At 36.1% G+C, this 22,490-nt stretch overlaps 1 protein-coding gene across 1 annotated transcript; it reads right to left on the reverse strand.

Moving 5' to 3' along the window:
- LOC135166225 (4'-phosphopantetheine phosphatase) lies at positions 1-22,490 on the reverse strand. The gene is made up of 8 exons (XM_064128304.1): positions 21,891-22,490; positions 8,772-9,262; positions 4,609-5,300; positions 3,062-3,214; positions 2,892-2,979; positions 1,956-2,160; positions 1,551-1,878; positions 1-1,078 (listed from the first exon to the last, which is right to left on the reverse strand). The coding sequence occupies exons 1-8, from the start codon at positions 21,997-21,999 to the stop codon at positions 793-795; spliced, it is 2,352 nt and encodes a 783-aa protein (XP_063984374.1). The 5' UTR covers positions 22,000-22,490; the 3' UTR covers positions 1-792.

Raw genomic sequence — 22,490 nt, forward strand, 5'->3', positions numbered from 1 at the left:
TTGCTCATTAGATCCACTTTATTCCAAGAATAATCATGCAGAAATGATCAAGCACAATTGACAATCTTATAAGAAAATCGAATGAAATAGTTTTCTGGTACAGTCTTAAAATTATATAGAAATGTAATTTCATGCACAGGTACATGTAACATTATTATCACAGAGAATTGTCTTACAGGGTGAGAACAATTATTGTCGTTTGATAAATCCGTCTTTTGATTAGTTCATTCATTCCAAAAAATGAAATTACTAGATAATAATGATTGAAAAGAAAAATTGTATCGTGTATCTAAGTTTTCTTTGGTGTTTATTCGTCCTTTTGACATGGACAACGTTATGATCACCTGTCAATTCAATGCAACACTGAATATCTGCATATTCTTAAATATCTTTTCAAAATATCAACATTCTATTACTGGATTTTTTTTTTATCAACTTTAAATCTTTATTTCTCTCGTGAAGGAAGTCCAAACTAAGTAAATTTGACGGCAATGACAGAAAGTTTGATACAATCAAGTTTATTTGTTTTTAGGAAATTGTAAATTAGAGTTGGAATGATAAAATGATGATAACTATGATATTACTTCTGTTTGGTATCACATAATTATGCAATTATTCAGTGAGCAACTGACTTTAGGAGAAACGCGGAAGAATAATCGTAATTGAAAAAACGGACAGGTAAATTTTCTTCCCAATGTTTTCTAAAACTGATAACCCTCGATGAGATGCTGCTATTGTTTTGATCCTTTCAATACATAACGGATACTCTACTCAGCTGTGATACTTTGTTCATTAGAATCCAGGCAACGCGCGGTTTCTGCACGCCTCTGGGCAGGTTTGATCGGTTGGCAGTCTCAATGGCGTTTTTAATGATGGTCGCTCGTATTTACATATCACAGCGTACATATCGCCACCTAGTCTTGTTGCTAGCCAACGATTTTTTACTACTGCCAGTTTTAAGCATTCGCATTTCAATTTTGCATGAAGATTTGTATGAAGAGTACGACCCATTCCCTCGATTACTACCAGGTCCACGTTCTGTTTAATCATAGCTTTACAAAGGTCCAAGTTCAGTCGACTAGAACATGGAAAAATTTATCATTTTAATTTTCAATAATTTTGTATCTGAAAGTAATTCAAAAAAATTTTATTTAAGCCGGAAGTCGATTATCTTTAGAACGTGATCTACAACATTCTTTACAACCTTCACATCACAACCTGATTGTTGTTTCTTTTTTTTTCAAACCAAATTTGTAATGGTCGAAGATCCCTACGTAACATATAATCTGGTTAAAATTGTTCGATAAAAGATAAACAAAATAACCGATTTACCGATCATTTTCTGAAGATAATGAATCCAGGCCTTGAAGTGATTTTTGAACAGAGTAATCGAATTTTAATTAACGTATGCATGGGAATGAGTTGCCGACTATGGTAAGGCATAGAACATTTAATTTCGAATGATTAATTCACCAATTGAGACAAAGTAGATGATTATACAAAACATGGGTAAAAAATTTATTTTACGTGAGAATTTTTTTCATAATTACCTTAGATCTAAACAGGGCCCAGCTTGTGCAGTTTCCATGGCCATCAGTCGATTTTCCTTCAGAGCATATTTTATATCTTTACAAATCTTCCCAGCTTCCTTCAGAATCACCAATAACTCTGGATGTGTGACATCATTGAGAGCAGGCATTGAGTTGGCACAGAGGATGACGCGAGTTCCTCTTTGCAATAAATCTCGGGTGAAGGGCAAAATCCCGAGAACAATGTCCACCCCACTGTTGTCCACAAATATAGCTGCACAATTGTGAGGAGGTTCATTTCGCAGTCTTAAAATCCACTCATCCAAATCATCTTGGAGCCATGGTCGACCTACAAGCAAATCACGATGCATCATTATTTTCAACAGATTCAATTCATGCGAAGGATTTAAAATTGAATTATCGTACTTGGAATTTTACTCTGAGCATCTTCGAACCCAAAAGTCGAAGATTCCATGAGGTCTGCAACCTCCTTAGCTCCCCAGTCAAACATATTTCCAGAAAGAACACCTGCGATTAATGCTTTGACCTTTTCTTCGCCCTCCAATGCATCCAGAAACTCTAGACGAGCTTTCAAATATGCTAATGCTTCTTCATTTTCCTTTTTCTTTTGCTAAAAATATAAATGCAGTAATTAATTTTTCTTTTATATTTATCATACTGAGCAATTATATTAAACAAGTTAATGATATCTGTATTGCTCGTCTATATTCTAGTATTAAATCTTTTTTGGAATAAATTCGCAAAAAAAAATCCCTCTTCAACCCCGTCCTCGTTTTCCTGAAAAATTCACACGCTTTTCCAAATTCCAACAGGATTTTTTTTCCAAAACACACTCTCTCAAAAGGTCCCATAAAAAAAAAGTCCGAGAACAAATCTCGATAAGGATATGAAGAGAATAACTGTGGCAAGCGTGCGTAACATCTTCAAACATCACCTCTATAACCAGCAAACAAAGACTTATTTGAAAATATACGATGGAAGGTAAAACCCACTGCGATAAACATCCTAACAAATTTACTACGTAGCACTTCTGCTGCGATTGATATTAACACACATTAACAGCCTTTATTATGACTGTTCATTCTCTGATATCAAAATTGAAAAATGCCCAGAAGTGATATCATCATGATATACAGTAGGTATCCACGAACAAACTATTGGTCTAACGATTTTTATGGGTGAGATTTTCTCCGAGGAAACTTTCCACGGGCATTTTTACCGAGGGATAATTTTGTCTATTAATCCCGAAATTTCATCATGTCAAAATCCTTCAATCGGTCTCTTCATTTAATTATTTTATTATCGATTGTTGTAAAATATTAAATAATTGATTTTTCCTACCTGCAAGTAGGGATCTGGGAAATCAAATTCTTTCATACAATGCTCTATCGTATCAAGAAGAGTTCTCACGGTTAGCGCTCCATAAGCACTGAAAAAAAATCAATAATAGAGAGAATCCTTAAAAAATCAGAATGTGATTTATTAGTGTCGATGCCATTTAATAACCGTACAAAGGCTGAAGATGAAGATAATGAAGTCTGTTAATGTACTTTTTCTTCAGTTTGCTCGCACGTTCTTTGGCAGTAGGACTTTGTGGTTGACTACAAATCGCCCTTGAAATAAATTTGTCGATCGACTCTTCGAAACACTGCAACCAGTAATCCCTGGAGTAAGATAAATTATTCATATAAGTCGAATTATTTTAAAACAAGCAACTGAAAAATGCCAAAATTATAATTGTTATGCTTCCAAAGCAATTATAAAAATAAAGAGAATTTTTCGGTTTTTTTATGTTACTGGAACAGAAATGGTTCAACTTCTATTCTTTAGAGAATACATGTTACGACTCGATATGTCGAAGTTGCCAAAACTTTCCGGATGGATGGAATAAAATAAATACATAGAAAAACAAAAAAAAGGATGCATTTTTTTCATCTTCTGAAATAAGTTGGATCCCCTAATGGAAGGTCCATGGGTATAGTACTCGAATTGAATAGCTTCCGAATAGATTTGTACCAATTTTATAATCTTAAAATTAGTATACTTCAATGTCCGAAATATATTATATAACTCCGAAAATATATAAGAAATTTGATTAAACTAGAGGAAATCCGTAGCAATCTTATAATTTATGAGGAAATTGCGAGACGTCGTACAAAAATATTGTGAATTGTCAAAATACAGGGAATTTGCAGAATTTTGAGGGTAGGTGGGAGTCTAGAAAAAATTTGGAGGATTTCAAGACTGCTCAAACAATTTAGTGGGAATTCAGACTATTCCTCAAAGTCTCAATAGAAAGAGAGCAACATAGTAGAAATATAATTGCACCCATGGAAACAAGTACATAATAGTGGAAGAAACACTCAGCTATTGCATGATCAGACATTTTACCGAGTCCATTATTTTTCTGAGATATATGAATGCCCCAAGAACTAAGTGTAAATTATTAATGAAATAACTACGTCCAGTCATTGTGCTAAGAAAATCTTAACGTAACGAGACTTCAAGAAGTACAATTGAACAGTTTCCAGCTCTACTGGAAACTTTCATTTTTTTCCACCCTGATTGAGCACTCTGCTACGTAAATTTACTTGGCATGTTTGAATTGCCTATGTGCTAAGTTGAAAAGTACTCAGTACTCAAGATAGTTCTAAGTATTAAGTATCAATCTACTTGGTACGTAATATTACATGTCGTACTAAGTAACAATGTACTTAGTACCTAAGGGAGATTTGAATAAAGATACTTAATAGTTACTTAATATTTGGTTATCATCAAAGTATCAAGCAGGGAACTACTTTTATTTCCCTTAGTTTGACAATGCCCCTTCTCATTATCTAATGGGTGTCTTTACACAAATATCGGTGAATATTTAGAATAAAAAATGTAATGATAGATCGATTAAGTTATATGGACAGTGTCAATTTCAATATTTCATTCGGTATGATCCATCTCTACTTCTCTCCTTGTATTTTAAATTTACAAATACCACGCTGAAAAATCCAACAATGTTTAGTGGCCAATGTCAATATGAATCGATGTGAATTTAACATCTCACCTAGCTTCCTTATCCTGGGCAAGATCAGTAGTATCAGGACTATACGAAGCTGGGTCCCTCAAAAGTGGACAAAACGTCACAGCATTTTCTGCTCTATCGATCTCCAGCTGATCCATTTCAATCCCCATGTCTGTAGCTATGGAATCCTTGAAGCCAGAGCTACCAGCATAATTTTCAAGCCAACTGTACTCATTACTCTGTTCAGCTCCGTACAAAAAAGCTCCAATAGCACCGAGATAGCCCTCATGCCGAAGAAATAATGGTTTAACTTTCCCACCCGACCAGTACTTGATAGCAAAGGAGATGGTGTGCATCGACAACGGATGATTTCTCAAAAAATAACCTCCGAAGTAAACCTTATCCATGTTATGGATGGCGGCGTACAAACTCGCTATTTGGCCAATGTCATTGCTAATTGTAAACAGAAGGCTTCGGGCAACATCAGCCTCTGAGTAAGTTTTACCACCATTCACAGTGTTGCAGGACATCGCTTTACCAAAAGAAGAAGCTATCAAGTCACCAGAAAGTCCTTGAGACAAATAATCACCTCCATAAATGTCTTTCACCAGCATATCAACGTTTCTATGATCTCCTCTTTCTGCTAATTCCAACAATTCGTCAAAACTTTTTGCTTTAGTTAGGAGGGATCCTAGACCCAAAAACGTCCCTCCTCCAGTAGCTGTCCCTCCAACCTGTACAGTTGAGATTTAATAATTGGAGAATAAGAACTTTACCAAATAGTATACTTCGATGCTTTCGCTTAGTAATGTTACGTCCAGTGAGTAAACGAGAAGGCACTTTTCGACACGGGCTGAATGTAACAGCAGTGATAAATAGTAGATTATGGTATGAGGACGATAGGTGGAGGATTGTAAGGAGTGTGGAGTTTGCAGCACGAGACGTAGACTTGTCACACCGAGAGCTGCAAATTTCACACGACTGATAATCCGATCCCATCGTCCCCATGCCACATTCTGTTTTTTGTTACGAAGACCTATGACGGGTGGACGAAGGGGGGGGGGATCGTAATCGAAATACTAAAAAATTAATAATGCGTTAAGGGGTTACATGGGTTTCAGGGTTTCAAAAAATCGATTTTTTTTGTCTTATTAAATTCTATAACATCTCTAGAATATTGTCCTAAATTTTCAAGTTGATCCGAGTAATAGTTTCGGAGATACAGCCCTGAAAAGACGGACGCTCGAGGTCAGGTAATTCAAAGTGTCTAGAGCCGTTTAAAGTGTCTAGAGCCCAGATAAGCCAGGGTTCGTCATCGACAGGAGCAAAAGGATGCCCTGGACATTGCAGCTGCAGCAGGTTCTCTACTTTATGGCCCAGGAATCGACGATTCAATGTAAGTTGAAAAAAAAAATTTTTTTCCCCACTTTTATTGTCTCCAAAACTTTAAACGCGTTTTTCTCAAAACTATGTTTTCAAAGTCGGTTGTCAAGATTTCTCGCGAACTACTCAACCGATCTTAATGAAATTTTACACAAGTCTTCGAGATATCATTTACAAGGTCTTGAACGAAGGATTTTTTTTTTTTTTAATTACAACTTTTTAAAAATAAAAAATTTTCGAGAAATGTTCATCAAAATTTGCATTTTTTTATAAAAATGTCTGCCAAAAATCGAATTTTCATTTTTTTTTTCCTTCGTCCAATACCTAGTTTATTGTCTTTACTAAAACACGAATTTTTTCCTTTCATTTCAGATAATCCTGAAAGAAGTTCTGCTGACAACGCGGAGGCACCTTTTTTCCGAGGGACTGCCGGAAATGGCGTCGTAATGGCCGCCATCTTGATATTTTTTTTTGAAAATTTCACAAAATGTTTATTAAATATGTAGCTTTTAAATAATAAAAAGTTTCATCTGAATATTTCATTTTTTATATGCAAAAAGAATTATTGAAAAAAGACCGTTTTTTGCCCGAGGAAATCCATGTAACCCCTTAAATAATGAATAATGCTCGACTGTCATGTCACCCCAAAGTTACGACAGTCTCCGTTAGAGGCATAGTAGAGGGTAGGTAAGCACCTATACTCCTAGGAGCAGTAATGTATCTCGGTGGAGTCTGGTCTTATAATATTTAACCTATCGTCCTCAAACCAGTCGGGTAGGAAGCGCTTTCCGCACCTCAGTAACGAAAAAGTGGTTTTTCATTTACGAGTAAAGGAAAAATCGCGCAGTTCGCCACTTCCTGAATGTAGCATCACTAACAAACAGTATAGTCCGAATACACGTGCGTGTTTTAATACGTGTTATTGGTAGCCCTCGGCTTCGCATCGGGACGCCAACTTGTATCGAGTTATACTATTAACTTTCCAATGTAGAGGACAGTTATTGTAATCAATCCGGAAAGGAAATGTGAAAATTTATGGATATTTATGGACGACGTTTTCTGGTCGATATTACTTTTATAGACTTGTAGTGACCTGTTTGTCTGTATAGATCAAAATGTGTTCTTATGTGATAAAAAATTTTCATCAATGACGCCTAGTGAATGGTTGAAACAATAGGATCTTCTTAAAGAATATATCTTGAAGTTAGTTGAGGCGAGAAGGAGTTTAACCTTCTTTGACTCCGTGATTTTTTTATACTCGGTGAAAAATAATGACGAAATGAAAATATAAACGATTGGAATATTCATTTTGGTGTCAGATGTTTGGGAAGAAAAAAAATCGTAAAATATAAGATTTCAAACGTAACTTCCGTGCTTTTTAAGTACGTAAATTATGTTTCAAAAAAACGTCAATTACGCGTTTGAAAACGGAAGTTACAATTTCTAAAACGTAATTTACGAGATCCGACCTCGTAAATTACGTTTTTTTGGGACGTAGAATACGAGATCCAACCTCTTATTTTGTGCTTCTTTGTTAATTATTTACCAGATCTCAATCACGTCAAATGCTTGATTGATGAAATCGTCAATGCAATGGACAAAAAATACTTTTTTTGCCATTCGGGCCCAACTTTCAGAGACATTTTTTCCAAAACGTTTCGTAAACCAATAACAGATCTGCAAGTGCCAACCTACTTTGAATCTTTGCAATTCCCTCAGAACCCTAATGGAAAATTCGAATAATTCGACACTTGCAATTTTTTTAATAGTTTAATAGAATAGTTTATCAGAATGATCTGGAACGTAATGATTTCATATTGTCAAAAAAAGTCAATTTTTTTAATTTATTGCATTTACGATCTCATCAACCAAGGATTTTACGTGATTGAGATCTCGTAAATGACGGGCCAAGAAGTGTAAATCACATGATTTTATGCCCCAAAAAAACGTAATTCACGAGATCGTATCTCATAATTGATGTTTCCGAAATCGTAAATTACATTTTATAGACTCATAATTTATATTTTTCGAGATGTAATTTACGTTCTCAAAATCGTAATTTGCGAGTTTAAAAATATCGTAAATTACACATCAAATCTTGTACTTTACCACTAAATTTTTCTGTGCATTACCGTAATTTTTGTTACTAAATTAGCAATAGTCAAACTCAAGTTTGGAAATTTTGTGTGTAGTCAACTCATGGTGGAAAGATTTTGAAAATGCAATGCAGAAATGAAGTGGCATTGTTCAGCTGAGTGAATTGAAAGTTATAAGTAAATTACAACTATTATAACCACATAATAACCTTATGAATATTTTAGAAGAATTACTGAAATGGTACATTTTAGTCATATTCTGCTATCGATAATCTCTTTCGCATCATTTGTCCATGAAAAATCTTGATCGTTTAAATCTGAAAATTTCTCTCCAAAAAATGTTGGGAAAACTCTGACTGCGTTTTCAAAAGATCATGGGAGTTTAAGCCAATACTGGAGTAATCACTGGAGTGTTTGACTCTAGTGATATTTGGATATTGACAATCTCAATCACATCATTCATACAGGAGACATACTCACTTAGTCTGTTTTAGACCATTTTCCAGGAATTTTTCAAAGAATCGCAGGAGCGAATAACTCAAAAATCTAATCAGCTCTGTTACATGAAGACCTTTCCCGAGCGTTATTGACAAATGGTTTAAACATCGAAAAATGTGGAAAAGTCGATAAAAAAATTCATAATTGATTGTCAGAATGATTACAATAACTGTCCAATCGACCACTTTATAAACCTCATTAGACACATTTTGCAAAATTAATACAAACCCTCTCGTATTCGCGTTCAGACTCCACTTTTAAAATGCTAACACCACTGCCAATATTCACTAAAAGATAAGGGAAGATGTTTGGACCAGCTTTTTCAAATTTGTACTCTGGATTTCTATGTCTCTCAAATTCGAATGCTTCGCAACTGATGTTCTTCTGGAGAAAGTTGCAACCTTTGATGAGGCAGTCTATCTCGTCTTCTTTATTGACGAGAAGACCTAATTTTGATTGGATTGATGAGGCGTACTTGTAAGCACCACCACCGGTGACTTTGATACTTTTCCCCTGGAATCTCTCGGCGTTCACCAAATGCTGCTTGACAAAGTCAAGACAATTCTCAATATGACGAGTTTCAAATTTTACGAAGTGGAGGCGACTGCCCTTTTGTAGTTTATAAGCACTATCTCCTGAGTTATCACTCTCCTCTTCATCATAAGAAGCTTTGCGATAGCTGATTGTTGAGTAGTAGGCAATTTTTGTTAAAGATAGACCTGCAAAAGAATTATATCCACAAAGCAAATGTCAGTTTCAAATTTTGACATTCTTATAATTGATAAACATTGAAATTGCGCCCTTTAGAAAGATTAGATTCCGCATTATTGGAGTTTACTTTTCAGACTATTTATCAAAAATTAATTTACAGTTGGACTGAATAGATCTTTGTACGATATGTATTTTTTTCATTCTCGTGTTTCCACTTGAGATTGAAAAACATTTTTATGAGTGAAAATTCTAAGAAGTGTGGGGTGTGATGTTTTGCTGTCTTCTTGGGTCTAAACAGAAGTGCATCAGTGGGACCATTGTTAATGTGTTGTGGCCCTTTAGTCTTTTTAGTTGGTTCCTGTAAGGAAACGAACCAGAGCGGTTGTGCCTTTCGAGCGTATGAACTAAAAGAATAAATAACAGTCACACGTTTAGAATCATTATAACTATCCCATTTCTAATACACACAGTCCAAATCCATTGACAAAATTTCACGAAGCCTTCTAGTTGTCAAGGATTAGCATATTGTTTCGTCGTTGGGTGTTCGTAACTAGATGGCATTGCGCACCTGGCGGTCAATTTAACTTCCAGTATGTCCCGTTTAATTTCATTAATAATTCAATTATTTTATTTTTATTGATAGTGCATAGCTGAACACATGTGCTCTGGTGGACAATGACGTCTCTTCTAAAATTCAATAACAGAGTGCTTATTCATGGAAGTAATAGGATAAATAATCGGAAATAAACAGTTGAAAATAACAAACGTACCAAGGGAGTTCATACAAATATTGGAAGCCTGTTGATTTACTGGCGTCGTCATAAACCCATAAATTCAGACGTAAATTTTTTGAGAAAGGTCCATGACAAATCCCAACAGATCTCCCTTTGTATTCTTTGTATCAAACCCAAGAACGTCATTTTTTTGCCGATCACACGTGCATCCCAAATTCTAGAACGTGGATGGGGGTGGCTCGCAAAAGTTGACTGCGTCACGACGTTGTCCAGCCTCTCCCCACCACTTTTTAATTTTAATATCGAGATACGCGGCAGCGTATCGGCCGAGTACATGTTTCATACGCGAAAGATCGCCGAAAGCTACCAAGTATCTATACACCACACAACTTCCCCTTCCACTACCTCCAGTCCCTTTTTCTTAGTTAATAAACTTACGCGATAATTTAGATGAAAGCTGGCCTTAGTTACATAATATAAATCGCGTATCAGCTTTCCGCTGATCTAATTATCGGTTTTATTTATTGAATATCGACGAAGATATGCGCATAGCAACGAGCTATCATGCATGTTTCTCGAAGTTTGATTATGTCCATCAACTAACGGGTTACACTTGAGCCGCTCAGTTCGCAGCGCGCAGTGTAGTGTACTGTAGTGTAATACATAATCTCATAAAAATCAAAAATAATTTTTGAAAAAAATGGCCAAGTCCACGTTTCAATGTATTTTGTTTTGCACGGTTTCGTTAACTTCACGGGTTCCAAAAAATGCTAAAAATTTTAAAATAGCCAAGTTTGCGAAAATACACTGCCTTATTTACGAAGCCACCACTCTGAAGACAACGTTTATGCCAAAAACGCCAGGTATTTGGACGAAAAAAAATATTCAAAACAAATGCCGCGAACAACGCACTTGGCGCGGTTTTCCCTACTAACGAGGATTTAGCTTAAGAGGTTCTGTATCTTCAAGCACACTTCAGGATCAGAAACTATTGCCACAGAAGGTGTTTGCATATTTTTTTTTTTTTTTTTTTTTTTATTAAACAGTTTTAAACCTGGTCGGTTTAATTTGTATACAAATGGTAGGATACAAGAAGGTTATATTGCTTAAATTCTTATCGAACATTTTTCTAGAAATTCACTAATGATCATAATAGATTTTTTCTCTAGTCTGGCCAAAAATTCCCCAGAATAATACGGTGGAAAAAACTTTTGGTCGCATAATTTTTTAATCATTATTTGCCTAGCACCATTATACAATTAACACTCCCAGAGGACGTGTCCGATATTCTCCTCCTCGTGTCCACATTTGCAGCTTGGCGAGCTGATGATCCCAACCCACGCCAGTGATTCTGCTAGACTATGATGGTTGGCCCTGGCTTTATTTACCCATGATACGGTCTTACGACTCAACTTTTTCCCCTTAAACCAGGGTTTTCGTTTTCTTGCGTAATAATGTTTAAAATACATCGTTCTTTTGGTTTGACCAAGTTCGAGAGCCAGGTCGCAAGTTTTGTCGAAAGATTCTTGCTTGAACTCCTCACGGAGATGAGTGAAAGGGAGTTGATAAGCTTCATCACTGTCACGAGTGGTCGCATCCCGCGCCAGCCGATCAGCTGCTTCATTACCCTCCACCCCCAACTGTGAAGGAACCCTGACCAATTTTAGAGCCTGATTATTATGCTGTACGATTTGTTCGTATTTTATTTTGACGTCAATTATAAACTTGTTTAATCTAATGCTTGTGGAAGGTTGAGAAAGAGATTGTAGAGCACTTAAAGTGTCGCTCATCAACACAAAATTTTTGTCTGAATGCATATGCACAAAGTTCACAGCCTCACTAATTGCTATGCATTCCGCTGCAAATATTGAAGCTCTAGGGTTGATTGAAAAGGATTTTTGAACATTCAGCAGAGGGCAATGAAAAGCTGCACCAACAGAGGTACCCCCCATCGTCCTACTGCCGTCTGTGTATATTGCTATGGTCCCTGGAAAATGATTATCTATGATGGGGTTTTGGTTATTATGTAGAGCTGCATGAGTTCTAATAGTTTCTCCAAGTCCTACATCGATAGGTAAAGAGCTGAGCGCAGTACGGTACTGACAACTATAAATATTAAAGCAGCTCTTAATATCTAGATTTTTTAACAAATGTTCAGTTTCTTTCAAACTTGTTTTTAGAATAGCAAGTCGTGATGTAGAGGAATCAATTTGGGGGATTGATTCCCCAATGGTGGTTGAGACTTGGAGATCGGCATTAGAGAGCACTTTCATTATATAAGTTTTACAGAGGAATGCAGCTCGATTCCTAATTGTGGGGAGTTTGCTTTCAGCCAGTAAAATATTAACAGAAGTTCATATCCTATATCCCATACAATATCTAATGGCAGCGTACTGTATACGTTCTAATTTTGAGTTATTCACCTTTCGGCCAGGATAGTATATAAACAATCCATATTCAATTATCGGACGCCCGAATGTTTTATAAATCATGATGAGAGTCTCAGGATCAGCCCCCTAACACGTACCCCTCATAAACTTTATAATGTTTGATGCCTTGAGAGCTAAATTTTGTACTTTAGTTAAGTGGTGTTTAAATGATAATTTGGGATCGAAAATCAAACCTAGAAATCGGACAGATGAACTGCACTGGATTTTGTGACCTTCAATTGTGATAACTGTACTAGTGATTGGTTGTCTTTTTTTATTAAAGTGGATCATCGATGTCTTTTGTGGAGATAATGTCAGACCAATAGAGTTTAAATTATTTTTTAGAATTTCAATCCAACTCTCCATTATATTAGTACCTTGAGCGAGTGAGGAACAGCTGGTATAGATACTAATGTCATCAGCAAATTGGGAGACTTCCACCCAAGGGAATATTTTTAGCAATGTCATTAACATAAATGATATATAATAGGGGCGAGAGTACCCCTCCTTGAGGAACTCCTTTGTAAACTTTTCTAGACTGATTATTGAATAAGGAGGTAATATTTCTTTCATATGTGATTGATTTGACGAATCTCACGAGATTAACTGGGCACCCCATGACCGCTAGTTTGTCTAATAATATTCGTACGTCAACATTGTCGAAGACTGATTTAATATCAAGAAATAAAGCCATCGTCTCACGCCCTGTCAATAGATTTCGTTCCGTGTATACTGAGAGATTTGTCAAACTGTCATAACACGATCGGCCTTTTCGAAAACCGCTCTGTGAATCAGGCAAGAAATTATGATGTTCTACCCACCATTGAAGACGATTTTTCACAATAGTTTCAAACAGCTTGCCTACACACGACGATAAGGTAATGGGACGAACACCAACACCATCACCCTTAGGAATGAAATGTATGAATTGCTCATTCCAGTCCAATGGGTAATCAGCGCTGTCATACATCCCATTAAAAATATCAAGAAGAATTAATTTGAGTTTGACGGGTATCCTCTTTAGTAAAACATAATCTATGCCGTCTTTTCCCGGCGACGACTTATTTTTTCGTGTGTTTAACGCGATATTGAACTCAACGAAATCAAAGGGAGCGCTCAATATATCATTGTCCTGGCACGAAGGACAATAGCTTGGATCTACCGGGGTCCATGAGAGGCTGATTGAACTGAGGGTGTTCTCAATGTTGCTGCCCAATTGTAAATTTTCCGACGTGATAGTCGAGTTTACCCACTTGTTTTTCAAAACTTTACATGTACGCCAGACATAGGAGAGATTATTATTGTTATATCCAGCGAAGAATGAAGATAACACAGGTTGACAAATGTTTGGGGCGGTTCATTAGTTACAAGGAGTATTACGATGTGTCATGTAAGAGCTCCGAAGAGAGACACACCAAGACTAATGTTAATCAAGAGACAGTCGTGATTCTGACGAAGTTCAGATCATAGACAAATGAATGAGTCTTCGAAGGGGGACACGTAACACTACTCCCCTCCGCAAAAAGATTGCCGCCCCGGCAATTACACCAGGGACTGTTTGAGGTATTACAACTCAAGGATTTGTTGATTTAATTTATGACAAACTGAAAAATTCAAGCGTTCCAAGATCCCACATAGGGAGAGCCCCAGTCTGTTCTTTAGCTAAAATCTCCCAGAAATCAACGCTAAAGAACAGCCGATTAATATTTGTTTGATTCTATACAATCATAATTTATCGAAAGTGTTTGTTACAATTTTCAATGGGTTATGTTGAGCAAGAGGAATGAAGTGTTCTTAATTGACTTATTCATTAAGGGTGTGAATGTCAGTATTTGACTCGAACTTTCATTGTTCATTTTCTGAAACAGCAGAATGGTTCACTTGAAAATTTCCGTTATGGGTACAGTATCTGAAAACAACTCAACACAGAGATTTCCTCAAATTAGAAAAGGAAAAAAAACATTTAAATGAGAATGTCATTCAATGAAAATAACAAGCAACTATATTTACAAACTACTTGTCTGCAGACAACTACTAGCAACTAGTTTATAAGCAACTACCAAAAATTCAAACTTCACAAGATTGCAGTTCTTCGAATGCTTTCGGAATTGTTACATGCATTAAGCAAAAATAAGCGTATATTATTCATCATGACACATACGCACATTCATTCATGCTGAAATAATTCAAAGGTGATAGAGTAAGGTGAAATAGGTAAAAATAAATAATCAAGTTAGTCTGCCACGACAGACACTAATAATCAGGCCCGTCTGTTACAACAGACACAAGTAATCAGGCCCGTCTGCTACAACAGACACAAGTAATCAGGCCTGTCTGCTACAACAGACACAAGTAATCAGGCCCGTCTGCTACAACAGACATAAGTGATGAGGCCCGTCTGCTACAACAGACATAAGTGATAAGGCCTGCCTGCTACAACAGACATAAGTAATCAGGCCCGTCTGCTACAACAGACATGAGTAATCAGACCCGTCTGCTACAACAGACACAAGTAATCAGACCCGTCTGCTACAACAGACACAAGTAATCAGGCGCGCCTGCTACAACAGACACAAGTAATCATTCTAGATCATGCTCCATCGGCCATGGACGGTTGAACTAGGATTAGCGAGGATTAGCGTTAGCATTCGCAGCATCATTACAATTAGTAAAAGCAAAAGAGTGAGAAGGGAAATAATTCAGAATGTTATCTGTTGGGTTCCTCGGAGGAGGGTATGGTGGCCTCCGCTTCATGTTGAAGAGTCATGTCTGGGACTGCTGGAACTGATTGTGACGTGTTTGGTTTTCTCGAAGTACACGGTTGCAGAATAGATTAGGATTAGGGGTGGTACTAGTTATTTCAAAGCCTGCAACTTCTACTAAATGACTTGAAATATTAATATTATCAATTTGCTTGTACGCAATGGTCGATCTAATAGCTATCAACAGTCCTCCTCCGGGCCCATATTCTCTGTCAAAACGTATTACTTTGTGGCCAGGCAAGTTAATTGGAGAAGTATAGGATGGGTCAAGCCATGTTTCTGCACAGACGATGATGTCCAGGTTGTTGGCGGCTGCTTGCAATTCCGGTAAACGAAGTCGAAGACTGCGACAGTTGCAGTAAACAATTCTCAGTTGACACCTTCGCAATTGAGTGGAATGAGTCTGATTGTGATAATTAAATATGTTCATGTTTAAGATGAACATATCTAATGATGTTTGAGTGATAGTTGCTGGATGAGGAATTGCAGTCAGCCCTAGGATTTTCAATGCGTTTAATTAATGTTGTCAGCCATCCTTTTATGACCTTACTGTCCAGAAATATATATGCTTGATTCAAACTTTTTATTAAGGATTTTGTGTCGATGGCGTACGTCTTAAGGTAGGCTTCCAGATCGTCGTGTTTTCTGGCTTCGATAAAAAAACTTGACAAATTCATCATAATCAAATGGATGCAAACCTGGAGAGACAATCATATGGGCCTTTAAACGAGGAGATTGTTGACGAATGAACTGACCACACGATTCCCGGAAGCTTTCCCGCGTCTTCTGTTCTAATGTATACCTGTCGGCGAAAACCTTTAATGTGGCTATACTCTGGCTCACTGATACCCATTTTCATCCTGGTGATGCTGGAGGTTGTAGTGATCTTTAACTTCTTGAATTCTTCCTCAATCACCGATTGAGGAATGATAGGACTAACTCTAGTTAGAATTACTTTACTACTCTGCGTGATGAGTGACTTTATCTTGAGTTTATGTTCTCCCACATACAGCTCGGTTTCAGGAGAAGTTAGTTCTTGGACGAATTTTTTGTTCTTGAGAAATACGAAAATACGATTTCCAGGCATTCGGTGAGCAGAGTCAATGTTGCTAGCGCCTATTTTCCTTCCAACAGAGATCACATAATCCGCAATCCTAATTCCTTGTATTGACTCGATAACGATGGCTTGGTCATTTTCTAGGGGCACCTCTTGAGAGAGAGATTGAGCGTACGTAGTTGGGGATCCCCCAGGATATGTTTGCAGATTATGAGATAATAATGTGTTTTATTTCAATCAGTTGGAATTCCTCCATGGCTTAAACCCAGAGCTGCTCAAAAGTGCAACCCTGGAATTAGGGGAATTTATTAACTTATACCATTGGATAATCTGGCATCCACACATCAATGAGTCTGGCACGGTAAGGCAGCAATGATGTTTTTGTCCTGGGACACTTCCTGAACCCAATCCTATAATGTAAGACCTATATCTACAGTGAAAAGCAGCTCTCATCTGACGGGGTTTTTTAGAAACCGCGCCAAGTACGTTGGTCGCGGCATTTTTCTGAACATTTTTTTTTCGACCTAATATCAGGCGTTTTTGGCATAAACGTTGTATTCAGAGTGGTGGCTTCGTAAATAAGGCAGTGTATTTTCGCAAACTTGTTTTTTTTTTCATTTTTAGCATTCCTTGAAACCAGTGAAGTTGACGAAACCGTGCAAAACACAATACATTGAAACGTGGACTTGACCATTTTTTTCAAAAATTATTTTTGATTTTTATGAGATTTTTCATATTTTGCCTAATATATTTCAAGTTTTTTCACCTAAATGAATTTCTATATTAATGTTGAGAAGTTTCTAGCTAATTGTATTTTTTTTATGAGACATATATATGTCTCGAATATTTTTACTTCCAACTTTTTATTCTTTATTCCTTAGCCCGGTAGTTTATTCTAATTTTGACGGCAGATGTTGATACTCCTTGGGGTTTCTTCGAGTTAGGTATAGTGAGAAGATAACATTTAAATAAGATAAAAAAGTAGATAAGACGAAGACAATGGGAAAAAGGAACGCAAAGAAATTACTTCAGACATTTTATAAGGTCCACTATTTTATTTTCAAAATCATCATAAACTTCTAGTCTTTGTTGAACACATCGTTTTCTTACTTTAAATAAACAGTCTTCTTTTCTATTACATAGTTAATATTTGATATTTTCAAGCGCCTTCTACCAGAGATGGGATGTTGAGATCGTTGTCGGCCATGTTGATAAACTGAAAAAACGAGGGAGGATGCATTCACCAACACTTCACTGCACTGTACACTGTTGTCTAGGGTCTCTAGATCGCCACCGTCTTACTAGCGAATGGCTCATCACGATTATGTGTTACACTACATTGCGCACTGCCAAATGAGCGGCTTAAGTGTAACCCGTTAGTCGATAGGCGTAATAAAAACTCGAGAAATGTGCATGATAGCTCGTTGCTATGCACATATCTTCGTTAATATTCAATAAATAATACCGATAATTGGAGTAGTGCAAAGCTGATACGCGATTTATATTATGTAACTAAGGCCAGTTTTCATCTAAATTATCGCGTAAGTTTATTAACTAAGGAAAAGGGACTGGAGGTAGTGGAAGGGGACGTTGTGTGGTGTATAGATACTTGGTAGCTTTCGGCGATCTTTCGCCTATGACACGTGTACTTGGCCGATACGCTACCGCGTATCTCGATCGTGATTGGTCATTCGCTAGTAAGACGGTGGCGATCTAGAGACCCTAGACAACAGTGTACAGTGCCGTGAAGTGTTGGTGAATGCATCCTCCCTCGTTTTTTCAGTTTATCAACATGGCGAACAACGATCTCAACATCCCAGCTCTGGCAAAAGGCGCGTGAAAATATCAAATATTAACTATGTAATAGAAAAGAAGACTGTTTATTTGAAGTAAGAAAACCATGTGCTCAACGAAGACTAGAAGTTTGTGGTGATTTTGAAAACAAAATAATGGACTTTATAAAATGTCTGAAGTAATGTCTTTGCGTTCCTTTTTCCCACGTGTCTTCTTCTTATCTACTTTTCCATTTTATTTAAATGTTATCTTCTTACTATACCTAACTCGAAGATACCCTAAGGAGTACCAACATCTGCCGTCAAAATTAGAATAAGCTACCGGGCTAAGGAATAAGGAATAAAAAGTTGGAAGTAAAAATATTCGAGAGATATATATGTCTCATAAAAAAAATACAGTTAGCTAGAGACTTCTTAACATTAGTATAAAAATTTATTTAGATGAAAAAACTTGAAATATATTTGACCAAATATTAAAAATCTCATAAAAATCAAAAATAGTTTTTGAAAAAAAAATTTTTTTTTCGACCAAATATTAGGCGTTTTTGGCATAAACGTTGTATTCAGAGTAGTGGCTTCGTAATTAAGGCAGTGTATTTATACAAGCTTGGCTTTTTTTTATTTTTAGCATTTTTTGAAACCAGTGAAGTTGACGAAACCGTACAAAACACAGTACATTGAAACACGGACTTGGCCATTTTTTTCAAAAACTATTTTTGATTTTTGTGAGATAAATTATACAACCCTAAAAACCCCTTATTGTAGCAGAAAGTGGACTCTTTATCTCAGTCACAAACTTTTTTCTGAAAAAGCGGATTCGTTTGCCATATTCTCCACTACGGAATTAGGAAGTTCATGTAAGCTGATCTGGCGTTGCATTGTGACAGTTGAAAACAATAGTTGTCACATGTCGTCTGTATCCGATGTGTGAAGCTCCATACGGAATGTAATCCTCTGGAGCATAGGTCAATTACGTGATTAGAAATTAAAAAAAAAATCACATGGCCTATTTTTTTTTTATTGCCCTTCTTCAGAAATCGCAACTTGATAATCATCTGCCTCCTTTTATGAGCCGGCCTAGTATGTACACTTGTGGTCATTTTTCGGTAATTGCTGTTTTCATTGGTGAAACTTTAGGAGTAAATTCAGCTTAATTCGTTAAGCAGCTGTGGAGATATAACGATTTCTCAAAAATCGGCTTTCGCCGATATCTCCTCAAACGTTTAACCGCTTCGATTTTTTTAATACTCGTCATGACCAACTGCGGCCTATACAACGGAGTCGAGAGGACACCATTCTACCTGTAGTAATTTATTTTCATTCTCGTTTTCACATCCGCATGGAAACTGTAATTGTCCAATTTCGGGATTTTCTGATTGTGCTTGGAAACTATGTAGAATAGTCTGATACGTAAAAATACAAAATTTGTGCACCTTACATGTGCGTATAGGGAACTTCGCCTACTCTTTCAGAAAATTAAATGAATAACTGGGTAAAGTTATTCCGAGAAAGGTCTAATTTTGTCAAATTACTAAGGACTATAACTAAGCACTAAGTCTGGGTTAAAATTTACCGCAATAGGTCCAGCCATTTTTTATAAATTACCGTTTCGTTCTGAATGGGTTTTCGCAAATGCCCCAAAAACTATCGAATTCATTTCAATTTTCCACGTCAAAAATATTCCTCTCCATGTACTCTATTGCATCCAATCAAAATATGTCCCACCCGTTCTGGCACAGTTTTCAAGATATTCCAAGTTGTCCGTTTTATCCAGAAAAGGTTTGTTAGCGTAATAATGCTACGGTTTATATTCATTCAGCGATTTGAAATTTTACAGAAAGTTTCCTCTTGGCAATAAAATCTTTAATATTGAAGAGCGCCTGAATCAGATTATCAGTTCATAAGATATTCCACTTTATATCAAAATCGCTTTTCTTCAATATCTTGAAAACTATCCAATCTTTTTCAATGTTTCACTTATTTATTCATTTACTCCATATCAATTAAATAAAATATGCATTTTCTTTCGGGCTCAATTTTAGCACCGAAACGTTGCAAAAAAAATGATTGAGTGAGTGGAAATTCGATAGGAATGTTATGAAAAATTTAGTGATAAACTCTACACAATGATAAATTAATCTTGTAATGAACTCAGACTTTTGGTAAATAAGTCATACATATGTCAACGTTTATTATCGATCCATCGTGCATCGGTGCGTTACTTCAATGAATCCCATTATATAATGTAAGTATCGAAATATTCACAATAAATCAAATAATCCAAATACAGTTGCATCACTTCGGTCGGTCGCCAGTTTCATTTTTTCCTTAAAATAGTTTATGTGCACCAGAACTTAAAAAACAATAAAAGTCTAAAATTTCGTATCGTTTTAGGCCTCACAATAACAAAGTCTGATATGGCAATTGAACGAAATTGGTACCTTAGTTTCTGAGATATTCCACTTTATATGTAAAACATGTTCTTCATCATCTCAAAACCTACTGGTCCAATTTCTTCTTTTGTTTTGCCTTAATTTCGCCTATATAGCTCTAATCAACCATGAATACCCCCATTGGGAAGTTTAGAGATTTCCTCGTTTTTCTATTTTTCAGTAGAAATATTTTTGGAAATTTTCCTACAGCGAAAAGTCGGGGTAAACATCTGCACCAATGGACAGTAGCTGGAGTTGTTAAGGGGTTACTCTCATGTGAACGCCTATATTTTACCACTTTTTAGGAAATTTTTTTTTAGGCGACAACAAACTTCAATCATGTTGATTTTTTAATATATTTTTATTTGTATTTTGAACTGTCCGAAAAAAAATTTTTTTTTCGTTTTTTACATTTTTAACATATATTTTTTTAAAGTCAAAGTAGTCCCCAACAAAAAAAGGTAGTTCACTGATCAAGGTGATAGCGGCTGTTCATGTTGTCTGAGATAAAAAAATCGAATGGATTATTATTCAGTAGATCTGCGGCTATCGTCCCTACCAAATATAATCAATTTCATAAAAAAAAAATATTGAACTTCAAAAAAAAAATCACGAAAATCTTGTTCTTTTTCGTTAAAAATCGTTTAAAAAAATATGAAAATATTTTCGAAAATAAACAATTTTGGTAGGGACGATAACTATAAATGAGTAGAAGAACATATGTAAATTTTAAAGCAATCGGTTGAATACTTTTTTTTCTAGGACCATAACAGTTTCAGAAAATGATGATTCGAGAAAAATGCGTTTAAAGTTTAAATTCTGGTAGACAGTCGCTTACGAGACCTCGGCGGCTATGAGCTGTAACTTATCAAATACTATGAATTTCGGTCTGAATTTTTCACAGCATGTATTCAATAGGTTTTACTGTCAAAATATTAAAAAAAAATCGATTTTTCGAAGTGATCACATGAGAGTAACCCCTTAACTTATACTTATGAGCATATATCAAATATTAGGCCAATATCTTTAGCATTTAATTTATGTGTAATTGGTTTAATAATATCATAGTTTATGAGAAGATGCATTTGATCGAATTCATTTATGTAGAAAATTAATTGCATTCGATAGTTGCATTCTGGAAATACAGAAATTCATCTTTCACTCCCGCTCTGGCGATCAATCGAGAAGAATAAAAAATAAGGCATGCGAATAGTGTCACTTGTATGTGATAAGACATCACTTTGTCTGTATCCACCCAGTTATATTGAGTATTTTGCGATTCATTTCCCACAATTGACTTTCAACGACAAAAAAGCATACAAAACATTGCAAAACCCATTGGAATCTAACCTCAAACCGCATATTTGGCTATGATATGCAGTTGTCCTTCTTTTGATCTAAAGAATAAAAATCTTGTGCTTCTATTTACCTATGTCGATGGCAAAGTTCTGTGCATTTTTTAAATTAGCAAATACTTCAACAGCAGGCGGCAATTTTATGCTTTTGGGATGTAATTGTGCTTCATCCGCATTTGCCATTTTTAGCGTCCACGAATCACTTTTTCACTAGATCTTTCTCAGCAACAACGTTTACAACACTGATAAACAATAGATACGAATCACTTGAGCGCTATTCTTACACGAAAATTCCATCAAATCAAAATACATTGAGGGTTAAAATTTTATCGGTGTTGTGTAAACAGCTGTTCCGGTATTAGTGCAATGCATGCAGAACGTACGAGCGAGATTGTAGATTTTTTACCCCCACTCTTCCTTAGTTCTCACTTATGTACATACTCCCCACTCTTGGAGTCGATCTTCTTTTTTTTAAGTACTTTAATCGCAGTTGCTGCAAAAACCAACCAAAGAAACCACAGAAATTCTCAAGTGTTGTGCACCTGCTACAACTGAAAAATATTTGTTGTTTCTTTTTTCTTCGTATGACTCAGAAAACCTACAAATGACTTGTTATCGATAATCTTCGAAATATTCGCTTATTTCCACAGCTAAGCTCATAGATAATAGTATAC

This window comes from Diachasmimorpha longicaudata, chromosome 9 (genome assembly GCF_034640455.1).
Source record: "Diachasmimorpha longicaudata isolate KC_UGA_2023 chromosome 9, iyDiaLong2, whole genome shotgun sequence".
Classification (NCBI taxonomy): Eukaryota; Metazoa; Arthropoda; class Insecta; order Hymenoptera; family Braconidae; genus Diachasmimorpha; species Diachasmimorpha longicaudata.